The 22,889-nt window shown below is 54.0% G+C and overlaps 1 protein-coding gene across 2 annotated transcripts in view; it reads right to left on the bottom strand.

Moving 5' to 3' along the window:
- The window catches only part of LOC142906988 (vacuolar protein sorting-associated protein 16 homolog), an 82,967-nt gene that overhangs the window by 57,285 nt on the left and 2,793 nt on the right, over positions 1-22,889 (bottom strand). For both annotated transcript variants that reach the window (XM_076055885.1, XM_076055884.1), the window contains exons 2-4: positions 7,259-7,314; positions 4,314-4,409; positions 2,319-2,413 (exon numbers count right to left, since the gene is read on the bottom strand). In XM_076055885.1, coding sequence (XP_075912000.1) covers positions 2,319-2,413; positions 4,314-4,409; positions 7,259-7,263 — 196 coding nt within the window. In that variant the 5' untranslated portion in view covers positions 7,264-7,314. The remainder of the gene's footprint in view (positions 1-2,318; positions 2,414-4,313; positions 4,410-7,258; positions 7,315-22,889) is intronic.

Raw genomic sequence — 22,889 nt, 5'->3', positions numbered from 1 at the left:
CTCACCACTACACTCACCACTACACTCACCACCACTACTCACTACACTCACCACTACACTCACCACTACACTCACCACTACACTCACCACTACACTCACCACCACTACTCACTACACTCACCACTACACTCACCACTACTCACCACTACACTCACCACTACACTCACCACTACTACTCACCACTACTCACCACTGCACTCACCACTACACTCACCACCACACTCACCACTACACTCACCACCACTACTCACCACTACACTCACCACTACACTCACCACTACTCACCACTACACTCACCACTACTCACCACCACTACTCACCACTACTCACCACCACTCACCACTACTCACCACTACACTCACCACACTCACCACTACTCACCACTACTCACCACCACTACTCACCACTACTCGCCACCACACTCACCACCACTACTCACCACCACTACTCACCACCACTCACCACTACACTCACCACTACTCACCACCACACTCACCACCACTCACCACCACACTCACCACTACTCACCACTACTCACCACTACTCTCACCACTACTCACCACTACACTCACCACCACACTCACCACTACACTCACCACTACACTCACCACCACTACTCACTACACTCACCACTACACTCACCACCACTACTCACTACACTCACCACTACACTCACCACTACACTCACCACTACTCACCACTACACTCACCACTACACTCACCACTACTACTCACCACTACTCACCACTACACTCACCACTACACTCACCACTACACTCACCACCACTACTCACCACTACACTCACCACTACACTCACCACTACACTCACCACTACTCACCACCACTACTCACCACTACTCACCACCACTACTCACCACTACTCACCACTACACTCACCACACTCACCACTACTCACCACCACTACTCACCACTACACTCACCACCACTCACCACTACTCACCACCACTACTCACCACCACTCACCACTACACTCACCACCACACTCACCACTATTCACCACTACTCACCACTACACTCACCACAACTCACCACTACACTCACCACCACACTCACCACTATTCACCACTACACTCACCACTACACTCACCACCACTACTCACCACACTCACCACTACTCACCACTACACTCACCACTACTCACCACTACACTCACCACTACTCACCACTACTCACCGCTACACTCACCACTACTCACCACTACTCACTACACTCACCACTACTCACCACTACTCACCACCACACTCACCACTATTCACCACTACTCACCACTACACACACTACTACTCACCACCACTCACCACACTCACCACCACTCACCACCACTCACCACTATTCACCACCACACTCACCACTACTCACCACTACACTCACCACTACACTCACCACTACTCACCACTACTCACCACTACACTCACCACTACTCACCACTACACTCACCACTACACTCACCACTCCACTCACCACTACTCACCACTACACTCACCACTACACTCACCACCACTACTCACCACTACTCACCACTACTCACCACTACACTCACCACCACACTCACCACTACACTCACCACCACACTCACCACCACACTCACCACTACACTCACCACTACTCACCACCACACTCACCACTACTCAACACTACACTCACCACTACTCACCACTACTCACCACTACACTCACCACTACTCACCACCACTCACCACCACACTCACCACTACACTCACCACTACACTCACCACCACACTCACCACCACTACACTCACCACTACACTCACCACTACTCACCACCACCACTCACCACTACTCACCACTACTCACCACTACACTCACCACTACTCACCACTACTCACCACCACACTCACCACCACACTCACCACTACACTCACCACTACTCACCACTACACTCACCACCACTACTCACCACTACTACTCACCACCACTACTCACCACCACTACTCACCACCACTACTCACCACTAATCACCACCACTACTCACCACTACACTCAACACCACTCACCACTACTCACCACTACACTCACCACCACACTCACCACTACTCACCACTATTCACCACACTCACCACTACTCACCACCACACTCACCACACTCACCACTACTCATCACACTCACCACCACTACTCACCACCACACTCACTACTACTCACCACTACACTCACCACTACACTCACCACCACTACTCACCACTACACTCACCACTACACTCACCACTACTCACCACCACTCACCACCACACTCACCACCACACTCACCACACTCACCACTACTCACCACTACTCACCAGAAAGACGGTACACAAAGTCGTGGCTGTACTTGTTGAGGATTCGGACGCCGTCCACTTCCTGTACCATCACACTGTCAGAGTCCACGGGGAACCTGGCCACAACAACCACCACAACAACAACAATCTCAACAACCACAACAACAACAACAACCACAACAACAACCACAACAACAATCTCAACAACCACAACAACAACAACAACCACAACAACATCAACATCAACAACAACTACAACAACTACAACCACCACAACAACCACCACAACAACAACCACAACAACAATCTCAACAACCACAACATCAACAACAACAACAATCTCAACAACTACAATCTCAACAACATCAACAACCACCACAACAACAACCACAACATCAACAACAACCACAACAACCACAACAACAACCACAACAACAACCACAACAACAACCACAACAACAACAACAACCACAACAACCACCACAACAACCACAACAACAATCGTGTGAGTGTAGCTGTAGTATAGGGGTGTCTGTGAGTATAGCAGAAGTGGTGAGTGTAGTGGTGAGTGTAGTGGTGAGTAGTGGTGGTGAGTAGTGGTGGTGAGTAGTGGTGAGTAGTGGTGAGTAGTGGTGAGAGTGGTGGTGAGTGTGGTGGTGAGAGTGGTGGTGAGTGTGGTGGTGAGAGTGGTGGTGAGTGTGGTGGTTGTGGTGGTAGTGGTGGTGGTAGTGGTGGTGGTGGTGGTTGTGGTGGTGGTTGTGGTGGTTGTGGTGGTTGTGGTGGTGGTTGTGGTGGTTGTGGTGGTTGTGGTGGTGGTTGTGGTGGTTGTGGTAGTGGTTGTGGTGGTAGTGGTAGTGGTTGTGGTGGTAGTGGTAGTGGTTGTGGTGGTTGTGGTGGTTGTGGTAGTGGTGGTGGTGGTTGTGGTAGTGGTGGTAGTGGTGGTTGTGGTTGTGGTGGTTGTGGTTGTGGTGGTTGTGGTTGTGGTGGTTGTGGTTGTGGTGGTTGTGGTAGTGGTGGTTGTGGTGGTGGTTGTGGTGGTTGTGGTGGTTGTGGTTGTGGTGGTTGTGGTGGTTGTGGTTGTGGTGGTTGTGGTGGTTGTGGTTGTGGTGGTTGTGGTGGTTGTGGTTGTGGTGGTTGTGGTGGTTGTGGTTGTGGTGGTAGTGGTGGTTGTGGTGGTTGTGGTTGTGGTGGTTGTGGTGGTTGTGGTTGTGGTGGTTGTGGTGGTTGTGGTTGTGGTGGTTGTGGTTGTGGTGGTTGTGGTGGTTGTGGTTGTGGTGGTTGTGGTGGTTGTGGTTGCGGTGGTTGTGGTGGTTGTGGTTGTGGTGTGGTGGTAGTGGTGGTTGTGGTGGTTGTGGTTGTGGTGGTTGTGGTGGTTGTGGTGGTTGTGGTTGTGGTGGTTGTGGTGGTTGTGGTTGTGGTGGTTGTGGTTGTGGTGGTTGTGGTGGTTGTGGTTTTGGTGGTTGTGGTTGTGGTGGTAGTGGTGGTTGTGGTGGTTGTGGTTGTGGTGGTTGTGGTTGTGGTGGTTGTGGTGGTTGTGGTTGTGGTGGTTGTGGTTGTGGTTGTGGTGGTAGTGGTGGTTGTGGTGGTTGTGGTGGTGGTTGTGGTTGTGGTGGTGGTTGTGGTTGTGGTGGTTGTGGTGGTTGTGGTGGTGGTAGTGGTTGTGGTGGTTGTGGTTGTGGTGGTTGTTGTGGTTGTTGTGGTGGTGGTAGTGGTTGTGGTGGTTGTGGTTGTGGTGGTTGTTGTGGTGGTAGTGGTTGTGGTGGTTGTGGTGGTTGTTGTGGTTGTTGTGGTGGTAGTGGTGGTGGTTGTGGTGGTTGTGGTTGTGGTGGTTGTGGTTGTGGTGGGTTGTGGTGGTTGTGGTTGTGGTGGTGTGTGGTGGTGTTGTGGTTGTGGTGGTGGTGGTTGTGGTTGTGGTGGTTGTGGTGGTTGTTGTGGTTGTGGTGGTTGTGGTTGTGGTGGTTGTGGTGGTTGTGGTTGTTGTGGTTGTTGTGGTTGTTGTGGTTGTTGTGGTTGTACCTGATTGGTTCGTGATGGTTGTTGCAGCTGGTGAGCATCATGACGTCATCACACTCCACCACAACCACCGGGGGGCCTTGGCCTGGATAGCCGCACCTACAACAACAACAACAACAACCACAACAACCATCACAACAACAACCATCACAACAAAACAACAACCACCACAACAACCACAACAACAAACCATCACAACAAATATCACAACAACAACCACAACCACAACAACCACCACAACAACAACCACAACAACAACCACAACAACCACCACAACAACAAAACAACAACAACCACAACAACAACCACAACAACCACCACAACCACCACAACCACCACAACCACAACAACAACCACAACAACAACAACAACCACCACAACAACAACCACAACAACCACCACAACAATAACCACCACAACAACAACAACCACAACAACAACAACTACAACATCCACAACAACCACAACAACAACCACCACAACAACAACAACAACCATCACAACAACCACAACAACCACAAAAACCATCACAACAACAACAACCATCAAAACAACAACAACCACAACAACAACAACAACCACAACAACAACAACCATCACAACAACAACCACAACAACCACAAAACCATCACAACAACAACAACCATCAAAACAACAACAACAACCACAACAACAACAACCATAACAACAACCATCACAACAACAACCACAACAACCACTACAACCACAACAACAACCACCACAACCACAACAACAACTACAACAACCACAACAACAACCACAACAACCACCACAACAACAACCACAACAACCACCACAACAACCACCACAACAACCATCACACCAACAACCACAAAAACAACGACCACCACAACAACAACCACAAGCACAACAACCATCACAACATCCACAACAACCACAACAACCATTACAACAACAACCACTACAACCATCACAACAACAACCACAACCACTACAACCATCACAACAACGACAACAACCACAACAACCACAACAACAACCACTACAATCATCACAACAACAACCACAACAACCACAACAACAACCACTACAACCATCACAACAACCACAACAACAACCACAACAACAACCACAACCATTACAACAACAAACAACAACAACAAAACAACAACCACAACAACAACCACAACAACAACAACAACCACAACAACCATCACACCAACAACCACAACAACAACAACCACAACAACCACCCCACAACAACCACAACAACAACCACAACAACCACAACAACAACAACAACCACCACAACAACAACCACAACAACAACCAAAACAACAACCACCACAACAACAACCACCACAACAACAACAACAACTACAACATCCACAACAACCACAACAACAACCACCACAACAACAACCATCACAACAACAACCACAACAACCACAACAAAAACCACAACAACAACCACAACAACAACAACAACAACAACCACAACAACAACAACCATCACAACAACCACAACAACCACAAAAACCATCACAACAACCATCAAAACAACAACAACCACAACAACAACAACCATAACAACAACAACCATCACAACAACAACCACAACCACAACCATAACAACAACCATCACAACAACAACCACAACAACCACCACAACAACAACCACCACAACCACAACAACAACCACCACAACCACAACAACAACTACAACAACCACAACAACAACCACAACAACCACCACAACAACAACCACAACAACCACCACAACAACCACCACAACAACCATCACACCAACAACCAAAAAAACAACGACCACCACAACAACAACCACAAGCACAACAACCATCACAACATCCACAACAACCACAACAACCATTACAACAACCACTACAACCATCACAACAACAACCACAACCACTACAACCATCACAACAACGACAACAACAACCATAACAACCACAACAACAACCACTACAATCATCACAACAACCACAACAACCACAACAACAACCACTACAACCATCACAACAACCACAACAACAACCACAACCATTACAACAACAAACAACAACAACAAAACAACAACAACCACAACAACAACCACAACAACAACAACAACCACAACAACCATCACACCAACAACCACAACAACAACCACAACAACCACCACAACAACCACAACAACAACAACCACAACAACCACAACAACCACAACAACCATCACACCAACAACCACAACAACAACAACAACAACCACAACAACCATCACACCAACAACCACAACAACAACAACCACAACAACCACCACAACAACCACAACAACAACCACAACAACAACCACAACAACCATCACACCAACAACCACAACAACAACCACAACAACAACAACAACAACAACCACAACAACAACCACAACAACAACCACCACAACAACCACAACCATCACAACAACCACAACAACCATTACACCAACAACCACTACAACCATCACAACAACAACCACAACAACAACAACCACAACCATCACAACAACCATCACACCAACAAACACAACCATCACAACCACCACAACAACCACAACAACAACCACCACAACAACCACCACCACCACAACCACCACCACAACAACAACCATCACAACAACAAAAACCACCACAACCACAACAACAACCACCACAACAACAACTACAACCACAACAACAACAACAACAACTACAACAACCAACACAACAACCACCACAACAACAACCATCACAACAACAATCACAACAACCATAACAACCACAACCACAACAACAACCACCACAACAACCACAACCATCACACCAACAACCACAACAACAACCACAACAACCACAACAACAACCACAACAACCACAACCATCACAACAACAACCACAACAACCACAACAACCACAACAACAACAACAACCACAACAACCACCACTAACCACATGAGTTGTCTTGGAGGGGATGGATTTCTGGTGTCAAACTCCCCAAGTTTCGTCTGAGGAGACACGGGGGGGGGGAGACACGTTAACCATATCACCGTCACCACGTTAACCATATCACCGTCACCACGTTAACCGTGTCACCGTCACCACGTTAACCGTGTCACCGTCACCACGTTAACCGTGTCACCGTCACCACATTAACCGCGTCACCGTCACCACGTTAACCATATCACCGTCACCACGTTAACCATATCACCGTCACCACGTTAACCGTGTCACCGTCACCACGTTAACCGTGTCACCGTCACCACGTTAACCGTGTCACCGTCACCACGTTAACCGTGTCACCGTCACCACGTTAACCGTGTCACCGTCACCACGTTAACCATGTCACCGTCACCGTCGCCACGTTAACCATATCACCGTCACCACGTTAACCGCGTCACCGTCACCACGTTAACCGTGTCACCGTCACCACGTTAACCGTGTCACCGTCACCACGTTAACCGCGTCACCGTCACCACGTTAACCATGTCACCGTCACCACGTTAACCATATCACCGTCACCACGTTAACCATATCACCGTCACCACGTTAACCGTGTCACCGTCACCACGTTAACCGCGTCACCGTCACCACGTTAACCGTGTCACCGTCACCACGTTAACCGTGTCACCGTCACCACGTTAACCATGTCACCGTCACCACGTTAACCATATCACCGTCACCACGTTAACCATATCACCGTCACCACGTTAACCGCGTCACCGTCACCACGTTAACCGCGTCACCGTCACCACGTTAACCGTGTCACCGTCACCACGTTAACCGTGTCACCGTCACCACGTTAACCGTGTCACCGTCACCACGTTAACCGTGTCACCGTCACCACGTTAACCATGTCACCGTCACCGTCGCCACGTTAACCATGTCACCGTCACCACGTTAACCGTGTCACCGTCACCACGTTAACCGCGTCACCGTCACCACGTTAACCGTGTCACGTCACCACGTTAACCGTCACCACGTTAACCGTGTCACCGTCACCACGTTAACCGTCACCACGTTAACCGTGTCACCGTCACCACGTTAACAGTGTCACCACGTTAACCGCGTCACCGTCACCACGTTAACCGCGTCACCGTCACCACGTTAACCGTGTCACCGTCACCACGTTAACCGTGTCACCGTCACCACGTTAACCATGTCACCGTCACCACGTTAACCGTGTCACCGTCACCACGTTAACCGCGTCACCGTCACCACGTTAACCGTGTCACCGTCACCACGTTAACCGCGTCACCGTCACCACGTTAACCGTGTCACCGTCACCACGTTAACCGTGTCACCACGTTAACCATGTCACCGTCACCACGTTAACCGTGTCACCGTCACCACGTTAACCGTGTCACCGTCACCACGTTAACCGTGTCACCGTCACCACGTTAACCGCGTCACCGTCACCACGTTAACCGTGTCACCGTCACCACGTTAACCGTGTCACCGTCACCACGTTAACCATGTCACCGTCACCGTCACCACGTTAACCATATCACCGTCACCACGTTAACCGCGTCACCGTCACCACGTTAACCGTGTCACCGTCACCACGTTAACCGTGTCACCGTCACCACGCTAACCGCGTCACTGTCACCACGTTACCATGTCACCGTCACCGTCGCCACGTTAACCGTGTCACCGTCACCACGTTAACCGTGTCACCACGTTAACCGTGTCACCGTCACCACGTTAACCGCGTCACCGTCACCACGTTAACCGTGTCACCGTCACCACGTTAACCGCGTCACCGTCACCACGTTAACCGCGTCACCGTCACCACGTTAACCGCGTCACCGTCACCACGTTAACCGCGTCACCGTCACCACGTTAACCGCGTCACCGTCACCACGTTAACCATGTCACCGTCACCACGTTAACCGTGTCACCGTCACAACGTTAACCACGTCACCGTCACCACGTTAACCGCGTCACCGTCACCACGTTAACCGCGTCACCGTCACCACGTTAACCATGTCACCGTCACCACGTTAACCGTGTCACCATCTCCACGTTAACCATGTCACCGTCACCACGTTAACCGCGTCACCGTCACCACGTTAACCACGTCACCGTCACCACGTTAACCGTGTCACCGTCACCACGTTAACCGTGTCACCGTCACCACGTTAACCGCGTCACCGTCACCATGTTAACCGTGTCACTGTCACCACGTTAACCGTGTCACCGTCACCACGTTAACCGTGTCACCGTCACCACGTTAACCGTGTCACTGTCACCACGTTAACCGTGTCACTGTCACCACGTTAACCGTGTCACTGTCACCACGTTAACCGTGTCACCGTCACCACGTTAACCGTGTCACCGTCACCACGTTAACCGCGTCACCGTCACCATGTTAACCGTGTCACTGTCACCACGTTAACCGTGTCACCGTCACCACGTTAACCGTGTCACCGTCACCACGTTAACCGCGTCACCGTCACCACGTTAACCATGTCACCGTCACCACGTTAACCATGTCACCGTCACCACGTTAACCATGTCACCGTCACCACGTTAACCGTGTCACCGTCACCACGTTAACCGTGTCACCGTCACCACGTTAACCGTGTCACCCGTCACCACGTTAACCGTGTCACCGTCACCACGTTAACCGTGTCACCGTCACCACGTTAACCATGTCACCGTCACCACGTTAACCATGTCACCACGTTAACCGCGTCACCGTCACCACGTTAACCGCGTCACCGTCACCACGTTAACCGCGTCACCGTCACCACGTTAACCGCGTCACCGTCACCACGTTAACCGTGTCACCACGTTAACCGTGTCACCGTCACCACGTTAACCGCGTCACCGTCACCACGTTAACCGTGTCACCACGTTAACCGTGTCACCGTCTCCACGTTAACCGCGTCACCGTCACCACGTTAACCGCGTCACCGTCACCACGTTAACCGTGTCACCGTCACCACGTTAACCGCGTCACCGTCGCCACGTTAACCGCGTCACCGTCTCCACGTTAACCACGTCACCGTCTCCACGTTAACCACGTCACCGTCGCCACGTTAACCGCGTCACCGTCTCCACGTTAACCGCGTCACCGTCTCCACGTTAACCGCGTCACCGTCTCCACGTTAACCACGTCACCGTCACCACGTTAACCGCGTCACCGTCACCACGTTAACCGCGTCACCGTCACCACGTTATCCATCACCACGTTAACCGCGTCACCGTCACCACGTTAACCGTGTCACCGTCACCACGTTAACCGTGTCACCGTCACCACGTTAACCGTGTCACCACGTTAAACGCGTCACCGTCGCCACGTTAACCGCGTCACCGTCACCACGTTAACCGTGTCACCACGTTAACCGTGTCACCACGTTAACCATGTCACCGTCGCCACGTTAACCGCGTCACCGTCACCACGTTAACCGTGTCACCGTCACCACGTTAACCGTGTCACCACGTTAACCGCGTCACCGTCACCACGTTAACCGCGTCACCGTCACCACGTTAACCGCGTCACCGTCACCACGTTAACCGCGTCACCGTCACCACGCTAACCGCGTCACCGTCACCACGTTAACCATGTCACCGTCACCACGTTAACCGTGTCACCGTCACCACGTTAACCGCGTCACCATCACCACGTTAACCGCGTCACCGTCACCACGTTAACCGTGTAACCATCGCCACGTTAACCGTGTCACCGTCACCACGTTAACCGTGTCACCGTCACCACGCTAACCGCGTCACCGTCACCACGTTAACCATGTCACCGTCACCACGTTAACCGTGTCACCACGTTAACCGCGTCACCACGTTAACCGCGTCACCACGTTAACCGCGTCACCACGTTAAACCGCGTCACCGTGTCACCACGTTAACCGCGTCACCGTCACCACGTTAACCGTGTCACCACGTTAACCGCGTCACCACGTTAACCGCGTCACCGTGTCACCACGTTAACCGTGTCACCGTCACCACGTTAACCGTCACCACGTTAACCGTGTCACCGTCACCACGTTAACCGCGTCACCGTCACCACGTTAACCGCGTCACCGTCACCACGTTAACCGTGTCACCGTCACCACGTTAACCGTGTCACCACGTTAACCGCGTCACCGTCACCACGTTAACCGTGTCACCGTCACCACGTTAAACCGCGTCACCGTCACCACGTTAACCGCGTCACCGTCACCACGTTAACCGCGTCACCGTCACCACGTTAACCATGTCACCGTCACCACGTTAACCGCGTCACCGTCACCACGTTCACCGCGTCACCATCGCCACGTTAACTGTGTCACCGTCACCACGTTCACCACGTCACCGTCACCACGTTAACCGTGTCACCGTCACCACGTTAACTGCGTCACCGTCACCACGTTAACAGTGTCACCACGTTAACCGTGTCACCGTCACCACGCTAACCGCGTCACCGTCACCACGTTAACCGTGTCACCGTCACCACGTTAACCGCGTCACCGTCACCACGTTAACCATGTCACCGTCACCACGTTAACCGCGTCACCGTCACCACGTTAACCGCGTCACCGTCACCACGTTAACCGCGTCACCGTCACCACGTTAACCGCGTCACCGTCACCACGTTAACCGCGTCACCGTCACCACGTTAACCGTGTCACCGTCACCACGTTAACCGTGTCACCGTCACCACGTTAACCATGTCACCGTCACCACGTTAACCGCGTCACCGTCACCACGTTAACCGTGTCACCACGTTAACCATGTCACCGTCACCACGTTAACCGTGTCACCACGTTAACCGTGTCACCGTCACCACGTTAACCGCGTCACCGTCACCACGTTAACCGTGTCACCGTCACCACGTTAACCGGGTCACCGTCACCACGTTAACCGCGTCACCGTCACCACGTTAACCGTGTCACCACGTTAACCGTGTCACCACGTTAACCGTGTCACCGTCACCACGTTAACCGTGTCACCACGTTAACCGTGTCACCGTCACCACGTTAACCGTGTCACCGTCACCACGTTAACCGTGTCACCATCACCACGTTAACCGTGTCACTACGTTAACCGTGTCACCGTCACCACGTTAACCGCGTCACCGTCACCACGTTAACCGTGTCACCGTCACCACGTTAACCGTGTCACCGTCACCACGTTAACCGTGTCACCGTCACCACGTTAACCATGTCACCGTCACCACGTTAACCGCGTCACCGTCGCCACGTTAACCACGTCACCGTCACCACGTTAACCGTGTCACCACGTTAACCGCGTCACCGTCACCACGTTAACCGTGTCACCGTCACCACGTTAACCGCGTCACCGTCACCACGTTAACCGTGTCACCGTCACCACGTTAACCATGTCACCGTCACCACGTTAACCGCGTCACCGTCACCACGTTAACCGCGTCACCGTCACCACGTTAACCGTGTCACCACGTTAACCGTGTCACCGTCACCACGTTAACCGTGTCACCGTCACCACGTTAACCGCGTCACCGTCACCACGTTAACCGTGTCACCGTCACCACGTTAACCATGTCACCGTCACCACGTTAACCGTGTCACCGTCACCACGTTAACCGCGTCACCGTCACCACGTTAACCGCGTCACCGTCACCATGTTAACCGCGTCACCGTCACCACGTTAACCATGTCACCGTCACCACGTTAACCGCGTCACCGTCACCACGTTAACCGTGTCACCGTCACCACGTTAACCATGTCACCACGTTAACCGTGTCACCACGTTAACCGCGTCACCACGTTAACCGCGTCACCGTCACCACGTTAACCGCGTCACCATGTTAACCGTGCCACCGTCACCACGCTAACCGCGTCACCGTCACCATGTTAACCGCGTCACCGTCACCACGTTAACCACGTCACCGTCACCACGTTAACCATGTCACCGTCACCACGTTAACCATGTCACCGTCACCACGTTAACCGCGTCACCGTCACCACGTTAACCGTGTCACCACGTTAACCATGTCACCGTCACCACGTTAACCGTGTCACCACGTTAACCGTGTCACCGTCACCACGTTAACCGCGTCACCGTCACCACGTTAACCGTGTCACCGTCACCACGTTAACCGTCACCACGTTAACCGTGTCACCGTCACCACGTTAACCGTGTCACCACGTTAACCGTGTCACCGTCACCACGTTAACCGTGTCACCGTCACCACGTTAACCGTGTCACCATCACCACGTTAACCGTGTCACTACGTTAACCGTGTCACCGTCACCACGTTAACCGCGTCACCGTCACCACGTTAACCGTGTCACCGTCACCACGTTAACCGTGTCACCGTCACCACGTTAACCGTGTCACCACGTTAACCGTGTCACCGTCACCACGTTAACCATGTCACCGTCACCACGTTAACCGCGTCACCGTCGCCACGTTAACCGTCACGACGTTAACCGTGTCACCGTCACCACGTTAACCGCGTCACCGTCACCACGTTAACCGTGTCACCGTCACCACGTTAACCGTGTCACCACGTTAACCGCGTCACCGTCACCACGTTAACCGTGTCACCGTCACCACGTTAACCGCGTCACAGTCACCACGTTAACCGTGTCACCGTCACCACGTTAACCGCGTCACCGTCACCACGTTAACCGTGTCACCACGTTAACCGTGTCACCGTCACCACGTTAACCGTGTCACCGTCACCACGTTAACCATGTCACCGTCACCACGTTAACCGTGTCACCGTCACCACGTTAACCGCGTCACCGTCACCACGTTAACCGCGTCACCGTCACCATGTTAACCGCGTCACCGTCACCACGTTAACCATGTCACCGTCACCACGTTAACCGCGTCACCGTCACCACGTTAACCGTGTCACCGTCACCACGTTAACCATGTCACCACGTTAACCGTGTCACCACGTTAACCGCGTCACCACGTTAACCGCGTCACCGTCACCACGTTAACCGCGTCACCATGTTAACCGTGTCACCGTCACCACGCTAACCGCGTCACCGTCACCATGTTAACCGCGTCACCGTCACCACGTTAACCACGTCACCGTCACCACGTTAACCATGTCACCGTCACCACGTTAACCATGTCACCGTCACCACGTTAACCGCGTCACCGTCACCACGTTAACCGTGTCACCACGTTAACCATGTCACCGTCACCACGTTAACCGTGTCACCACGTTAACCGTGTCACCGTCACCACGTTAACCGCGTCACCGTCACCACGTTAACCGTGTCACCGTCACCACGTTAACCGTCACCACGTTAACCGTGTCACCGTCACCACGTTAACCGCGTCACCGTCACCACGATAACCATGTCACCGTCACCACGTTAACCGTGTCACCGTCACCACGTTAACCGCGTCACCGTCACCACGTTAACCATGTCACCGTCACCACGTTAACCATGTCACCGTCACCACGTTAACCGTGTCACCACGTTAACCGTGTCACCGTCACCACGTTAACCGCGTCACCGTCACCACGTTAACCATGTCACCGTCACCACGTTAACCGTGTCACCATCACCACGTTAACCGCGTCACCGTCATCACGTTAACCCGTGTCACCGTCACCACGTTAACCGCGTCACCGTCACCACGTTAACCGTGTCACCGTCACCACGTTAACCGTGTCACCGTCACCACGTTAACCGTGTCACCGTCACCACGTTAACCGCGTCACCGTCACCACGTTAACCGTGTCACCGTCACCACGTTAATCGTGTCACCATCACCACGTTAACCGTGTCACCACGTTAACCGCGTCACCGTCACCACGTTAACCACGTCACCGTCACCACGTTAACCGTGTCACCACGTTAACCGTCACCACGTTAACCGTGTCACCGTCACCACGCTAACCGTGTCACCACGTTAACCGTCACCACGTTAACCGTGTCACCGTCACCACGTTAACCGCGTCACCACGTTAACCGTGTCACCGTCACCACGTTAACCACGTCACTGTCACCACGTTAACCGCGTCACCGTCACCACGTTAACCGTGTCACCGTCACCACGTTAACCGTGTCACCGTCACCACGTTAACAGTGTCACCACGTTAACCGTGTCACCGTCACCACGTTAACCGTGTCACCGTCACCACGTTAACCGCGTCACCGTCACCACGTTAACCGCGTCACCGTCACCACGTTAACCGTGGTCACCGTCACCACGTTAACCGCGTCACCGTCACCACGTTTACCGCGTCACCGTCTCCACGTTAACCGCGTCACCGTCACCACGTTAACCGCGTCACCGTCACCACGTTAACCGCGTCACCGTCACCACGTTAACCGCGTCACCGTCACCACGTAACCGCGTCACCGTCACCACGTTAACCGCGTCACCGTCACCACGTTAACCATGTCACCGTCACCACGTTAACCGCGTCACTGTCACCACGTTAACCGCGTCACCGTCACCACGTTAACCGCGTCACCGTCACCACGTTAACCGCGTCACCGTCACCACGTTAACCGCGTCACCGTCACCACGTTAACCGCGTCACCGTCACCACGTTAACCGCGTCACCGTCACCACGTTAACCGTGTCACCGTCACCACGTTAACCGTGTCACCACGTTAACCGTGTCACCACGTTAACCATGTCACCGTCGCCACGTTAACCGCGTCACCGTCACCACGTTAACCGTGTCACCGTCACCACGTTAACCGTGTCACCACGTTAACCGCGTCACCGTCACCACGTTAACCGCGTCACCGTCACCACGTTAACCGCGTCACCGTCACCACGTTAACCGCGTCACCGTCACCACGCTAACCGCGTCACCGTCACCACGTTAACCATGTCACCGTCACCACGTTAACCGTGTCACCGTCACCACGTTAACCGCGTCACCATCACCACGTTAACCGCGTTCACCGTCACCAACGTTAACCGTGTAACCATCGCCACGTTAACCGTGTCACCGTCACCACGTTAACCGTGTCACCGTCACCACGCTAACCGCGTCACCGTCACCACGTTAACCATGTCACCATCACCACGTTAACCGTGTCACCACGTTAACCGCGTCACCACGTTAACCGCGTCACCACGTTAACCGCGTCACCACGTTAACCGCGTCACCGTGTCACCACGTTAACCGCGTCACCGTCACCACGTTAACCGTGTCACCACGTTAACCGCGTCACCACGTTAACCGCGTCACCGTGTCACCACGTTAACCGTGTCACCGTCACCACGTTAACCGTCACCACGTTAACCGTGTCACCGTCACCACGTTAACCGCGTCACCGTCACCACGTTAACCGCGTCACCGTCACCACGTTAACCGTGTCACCGTCACCACGTTAACCGTGTCACCACGTTAACCGCGTCACCGTCACCACGTTAACCGTGTCACCGTCACCACGTTAACCGCGTCACCGTCACCACGTTAACCGCGTCACCGTCACCACGTTAACCGCGTCACCGTCACCACGTTAACCATGTCACCGTCACCACGTTAACCGCGTCACCGTCACCACGTTCACCGCGTCACCATCGCCACGTTAACTGTGTCACCGTCACCACGTTCACCACGTCACCGTCACCACGTTAACCGTGTCACCGTCACCACGTTAACTGCGTCACCGTCACCACGTTAACAGTGTCACCACGTTAACAGTGTCACCACGTTAACCGTGTCACCGTCACCACGCTAACCGCGTCACCGTCACCACGTTAACCGTGTCACCGTCACCACGTTAACCGCGTCACCGTCACCACGTTAACCATGTCACCGTCACCACGTTAACCGCGTCACCGTCACCACGTTAACCGCGTCACCGTCACCACGTTAACCGCGTCACCGTCACCACGTTAACCGCGTCACCGTCACCACGTTAACCGCGTCACCGTCACCACGTTAACCGTGTCACCGTCACCACGTTAACCGTGTCACCGTCACCACGTTAACCATGTCACCGTCACCACGTTAACCGCGTCACCGTCACCACGTTAACCGTGTCACCACGTTAACCATGTCACCGTCACCACGTTAACCGTGTCACCACGTTAACCGTGTCACCGTCACCACGTTAACCGCGTCACCGTCACCACGTTAACCGTGTCACCGTCACCACGTTAACCGCGTCACCGTCACCACGTTAACCGCGTCACCGTCACCACGTTAACCGTGTCACCACGTTAACCGTGTCACCACGTTAACCGTGTCACCGTCACCACGTTAACCGTGTCACCACGTTAACCGTGTCACCGTCACCACGTTAACCGTGTCACCGTCACCATGTTAACCGTGTCACCATCACCACGTTAACCGTGTCACTACGTTAACCGTGTCACCGTCACCACGTTAACCGCGTCACCGTCACCACGTTAACCGTGTCACCGTCACCACGTTAACCGTGTCACCGTCACCACGTTAACCGTGTCACCGTCACCACGTTAACCATGTCACCGTCACCACGTTAACCGCGTCACCGTCGCCACGTTAACCACGTCACCGTCACCACGTTAACCGTGTCACCACGTTAACCGCGTCACCGTCACCACGTTAACCGTGTCACCGTCACCACGTTAACCGCGTCACCGTCACCACGTTAACCGTGTCACCGTCACCACGTTAACCATGTCACCGTCACCACGTTAACCGCGTCACCGTCACCACGTTAACCGCGTCACCGTCACCACGTTAACCGTGTCACCACGTTAACCGTGTCACCGTCACCACGTTAACCGTGTCACCGTCACCACGTTAACCGCGTCACCGTCACCACGTTAACCGTGTCACCGTCACCACGTTAACCATGTCACCGTCACCACGTTAACCGTGTCACCGTCACCACGTTAACCGCGTCACCGTCACCACGTTAACCGCGTCACCGTCACCATGTTAACCGCGTCACCGTCACCACGTTAACCATGTCACCGTCACCACGTTAACCGCGTCACCGTCACCACGTTAACCGTGTCACCGTCACCACGTTAACCATGTCACCACGTTAACCGTGTCACCACGTTAACCGCGTCACCACGTTAACCGCGTCACCGTCACCACGTTAACCGCGTCACCATGTTAACCGTGCCACCGTCACCACGCTAACCGCGTCACCGTCACCATGTTAACCGCGTCACCGTCACCACGTTAACCACGTCACCGTCACCACGTTAACCATGTCACCGTCACCACGTTAACCATGTCACCGTCACCACGTTAACCGCGTCACCGTCACCACGTTAACCGTGTCACCACGTTAACCATGTCACCGTCACCACGTTAACCGTGTCACCACGTTAACCGTGTCACCGTCACCACGTTAACCGCGTCACCGTCACCACGTTAACCGTGTCACCGTCACCACGTTAACCGTCACCACGTTAACCGTGTCACCGTCACCACGTTAACCGTGTCACCACGTTAACCGTGTCACCGTCACCACGTTAACCGTGTCACCGTCACCACGTTAACCGTGTCACCATCACCACGTTAACCGTGTCACTACGTTAACCGTGTCACCGTCACCACGTTAACCGCGTCACCGTCACCACGTTAACCGTGTCACCGTCACCACGTTAACCGTGTCACCGTCACCACGTTAACCGTGTCACCACGTTAACCGTGTCACCGTCACCACGTTAACCATGTCACCGTCACCACGTTAACCGCGTCACCGTCGCCACGTTAACCGTCACGACGTTAACCGTGTCACCGTCACCACGTTAACCGCGTCACCGTCACCACGTTAACCGTGTCACCGTCACCACGTTAACCGTGTCACCACGTTAACCGCGTCACCGTCACCACGTTAACCGTGTCACCGTCACCACGTTAACCGCGTCACAGTCACCACGTTAACCGTGTCACCGTCACCACGTTAACCGCGTCACCGTCACCACGTTAACCGTGTCACCACGTTAACCGTGTCACCGTCACCACGTTAACCGTGTCACCGTCACCACGTTAACCATGTCACCGTCACCACGTTAACCGTGTCACCGTCACCACGTTAACCGCGTCACCGTCACCACGTTAACCGCGTCACCGTCACCATGTTAACCGCGTCACCGTCACCACGTTAACCATGTCACCGTCACCACGTTAACCGCGTCACCGTCACCACGTTAACCGTGTCACCGTCACCACGTTAACCATGTCACCACGTTAACCGTGTCACCACGTTAACCGCGTCACCACGTTAACCGCGTCACCGTCACCACGTTAACCGCGTCACCATGTTAACCGTGTCACCGTCACCACGCTAACCGCGTCACCGTCACCATGTTAACCGCGTCACCGTCACCACGTTAACCACGTCACCGTCACCACGTTAACCATGTCACCGTCACCACGTTAACCATGTCACCGTCACCACGTTAACCGCGTCACCGTCACCACGTTAACCGTGTCACCACGTTAACCATGTCACCGTCACCACGTTAACCGTGTCACCACGTTAACCGTGTCACCGTCACCACGTTAACCGCGTCACCGTCACCACGTTAACCGTGTCACCGTCACCACGTTAACCGTCACCACGTTAACCGTGTCACCGTCACCACGTTAACCGCGTCACCGTCACCACGATAACCATGTCACCGTCACCACGTTAACCGTGTCACCGTCACCACGTTAACCGCGTCACCGTCACCACGTTAACCATGTCACCGTCACCACGTTAACCATGTCACCGTCACCACGTTAACCGTGTCACCACGTTAACCGTGTCACCGTCACCACGTTAACCGCGTCACCGTCACCACGTTAACCATGTCACCGTCACCACGTTAACCGTGTCACCGTCACCACGTTAACCGCGTCACCGTCATCACGTTAACCGTGTCACCGTCACCACGTTAACCGCGTCACCGTCACCACGTTAACCGTGTCACCGTCACCACGTTAACCGTGTCACCGTCACCACGTTAACCGTGTCACCGTCACCACGTTAACCGCGTCACCGTCACCACGTTAACCGTGTCACCGTCACCACGTTAATCGTGTCACCATCACCACGTTAACCGTGTCACCACGTTAACCGCGTCACCGTCACCACGTTAACCACGTCACCGTCACCACGTTAACCGTGTCACCACGTTAACCGTGTCACCGTCACCACGTTAACCGTGTCACCGTCACCACGCTAACCGCGTCACCGTCACCACGTTAACCGTCACCACGTTAACCGTGTCACCGTCACCACGTTAACCGCGTCACCACGTTAACCGTGTCACCACGTTAACCGCGTCACCGTCACCACGTTAACCGTGTCACCGTCACCACGTTAACCGTGTCACCGTCACCACGTTAACAGTGTCACCACGTTAACCGTGTCACCGTCACCACGTTAACCGTGTCACCGTCACCACGTTAACCGCGTCACCGTCACCACGTTAACCGCGTCACCGTCACCACGTTAACCGTGTCACCGTCACCACGTTAACCGCGTCACCGTCACCACGTTAACCGCGTCACCGTCTCCACGTTAACCGCGTCACCGTCACCACGTTAACCGCGTCACCGTCACCACGTTAACCGCGTCACCGTCACCACGTTAACCGCGTCACCGTCACCACGTTAACCGCGTCACCGTCACCACGTTAACCGCGTCACCGTCACCACGTTAACCATGTCACCGTCACCACGTTAACCGCGTCACTGTCACCACGTTAACCGCGTCACCGTCACCACGTTAACCGCGTCACCGTCACCACGTTAACCGCGTCACCGTCACCACGTTAACCGCGTCACCGTCACCACGTTAACCGTGTCACCGTCACCACGTTAACCGCGTCACCGTCACCACGTTAACCGCGTCACCGTCACCACGTTAACCGCGTCACCGTCACCACGTTAACCATGTCACCGTCACCACGTTAACCGTGTCACCACGTTAACCGCGTCACCGTCACCACGTTAACCGCGTCACCGTCACCACGTTAACCGTGTCACCGTCACCACGTTAACCGTGTCACCGTCACCACGTTAACCGTGTCACCGTCACCACGTTAACCATGTCACCGTCACCACGTTAACCGTGTCACCGTCACCACGTTAACCGCGTCACCGTCACCACGTTAACCGCGTCACCGTCACCATGTTAACCGCGTCACCGTCACCACGTTAACCATGTCACCGTCACCACATTAACCGCGTCACCGTCACCACGTTAACCGTGTCACCGTCACCACGTTAACCATGTCACCACGTTAACCGTGTCACCACGTTAACCGCGTCACCACGTTAACCGCGTCACCGTCACCACGTTAACCGCGTCACCATGTTAACCGTGCCACCGTCACCACGCTAACCGCGTCACCGTCACCATGTTAACCGCGTCACCGTCACCACGTTAACCACGTCACCGTCACCACGTTAACCATGTCACCGTCACCACGTTAACCATGTCACCGTCACCACGTTAACCGCGTCACCGTCACCACGTTAACCGTGTCACCACGTTAACCATGTCACCGTCACCACGTTAACCGTGTCACCACGTTAACCGTGTCACCGTCACCACGTTAACCGCGTCACCGTCACCACGTTAACCGTGTCACCGTCACCACGTTAACCGTCACCACGTTAACCGTGTCACCGTCACCACGTTAACCGTGTCACCACGTTAACCGTGTCACCGTCACCACGTTAACCGTGTCACCGTCACCACGTTAACCGTGTCACCATCACCACGTTAACCGTGTCACTACGTTAACCGTGTCACCGTCACCACGTTAACCGCGTCACCGTCACCACGTTAACCGTGTCACCGTCACCACGTTAACCGTGTCACCGTCACCACGTTAACCGTGTCACCACGTTAACCGTGTCACCGTCACCACGTTAACCATGTCACCGTCACCACGTTAACCGTGTCACCGTCACCACGTTAACCGCGTCACCGTCACCACGTTAACCGTGTCACCGTCACCACGTTAACCGTGTCACCACGTTAACCGCGTCACCGTCACCACGTTAACCGTGTCACCGTCACCACGTTAACCGCGTCACAGTCACCACGTTAACCGTGTCACCGTCACCACGTTAACCGCGTCACCGTCACCACGTTAACCGTGTCACCACGTTAACCGTGTCACCGTCACCACGTTAACCGTGTCACCGTCACCACGTTAACCGTGTCACCGTCACCACGTTAACCGCGTCACCGTCACCACGTTAACCGCGTCACCGTCACCATGTTAACCGCGTCACCGTCACCACGTTAACCATGTCACCGTCACCACGTTAACCGCGTCACCGTCACCACGTTAACCGTGTCACCGTCACCACGTTAACCATGTCACCACGTTAACCGTGTCACCACGTTAACCGCGTCACCACGTTAACCGCGTCACCGTCACCACGTTAACCGCGTCACCATGTTAACCGTGTCACCGTCACCACGCTAACCGCGTCACCGTCACCATGTTAACCGCGTCACCGTCACCACGTTAACCACGTCACCGTCACCACGTTAACCATGTCACCGTCACCACGTTAACCATGTCACCGTCACCACGTTAACCACGTCACCGTCACCACGTTAACCGTGTCACCACGTTAACCATGTCACCGTCACCACGTTAACCGTGTCACCACGTTATCCGTGTCACCGTCACCACGTTAACC

This window comes from Petromyzon marinus, chromosome 73 (genome assembly GCF_048934315.1).
Source record: "Petromyzon marinus isolate PM22_M1 ecotype Great Lakes invasive population chromosome 73, UKy_Petmar_22M1.pri1.0, whole genome shotgun sequence".
NCBI classification, from domain to species: Eukaryota; Metazoa; Chordata; class Hyperoartia; order Petromyzontiformes; family Petromyzontidae; genus Petromyzon; species Petromyzon marinus.
Note: the sequence above shows the minus strand (reverse complement) of the source record. Positions and strands in the feature narration are given on the sequence as shown.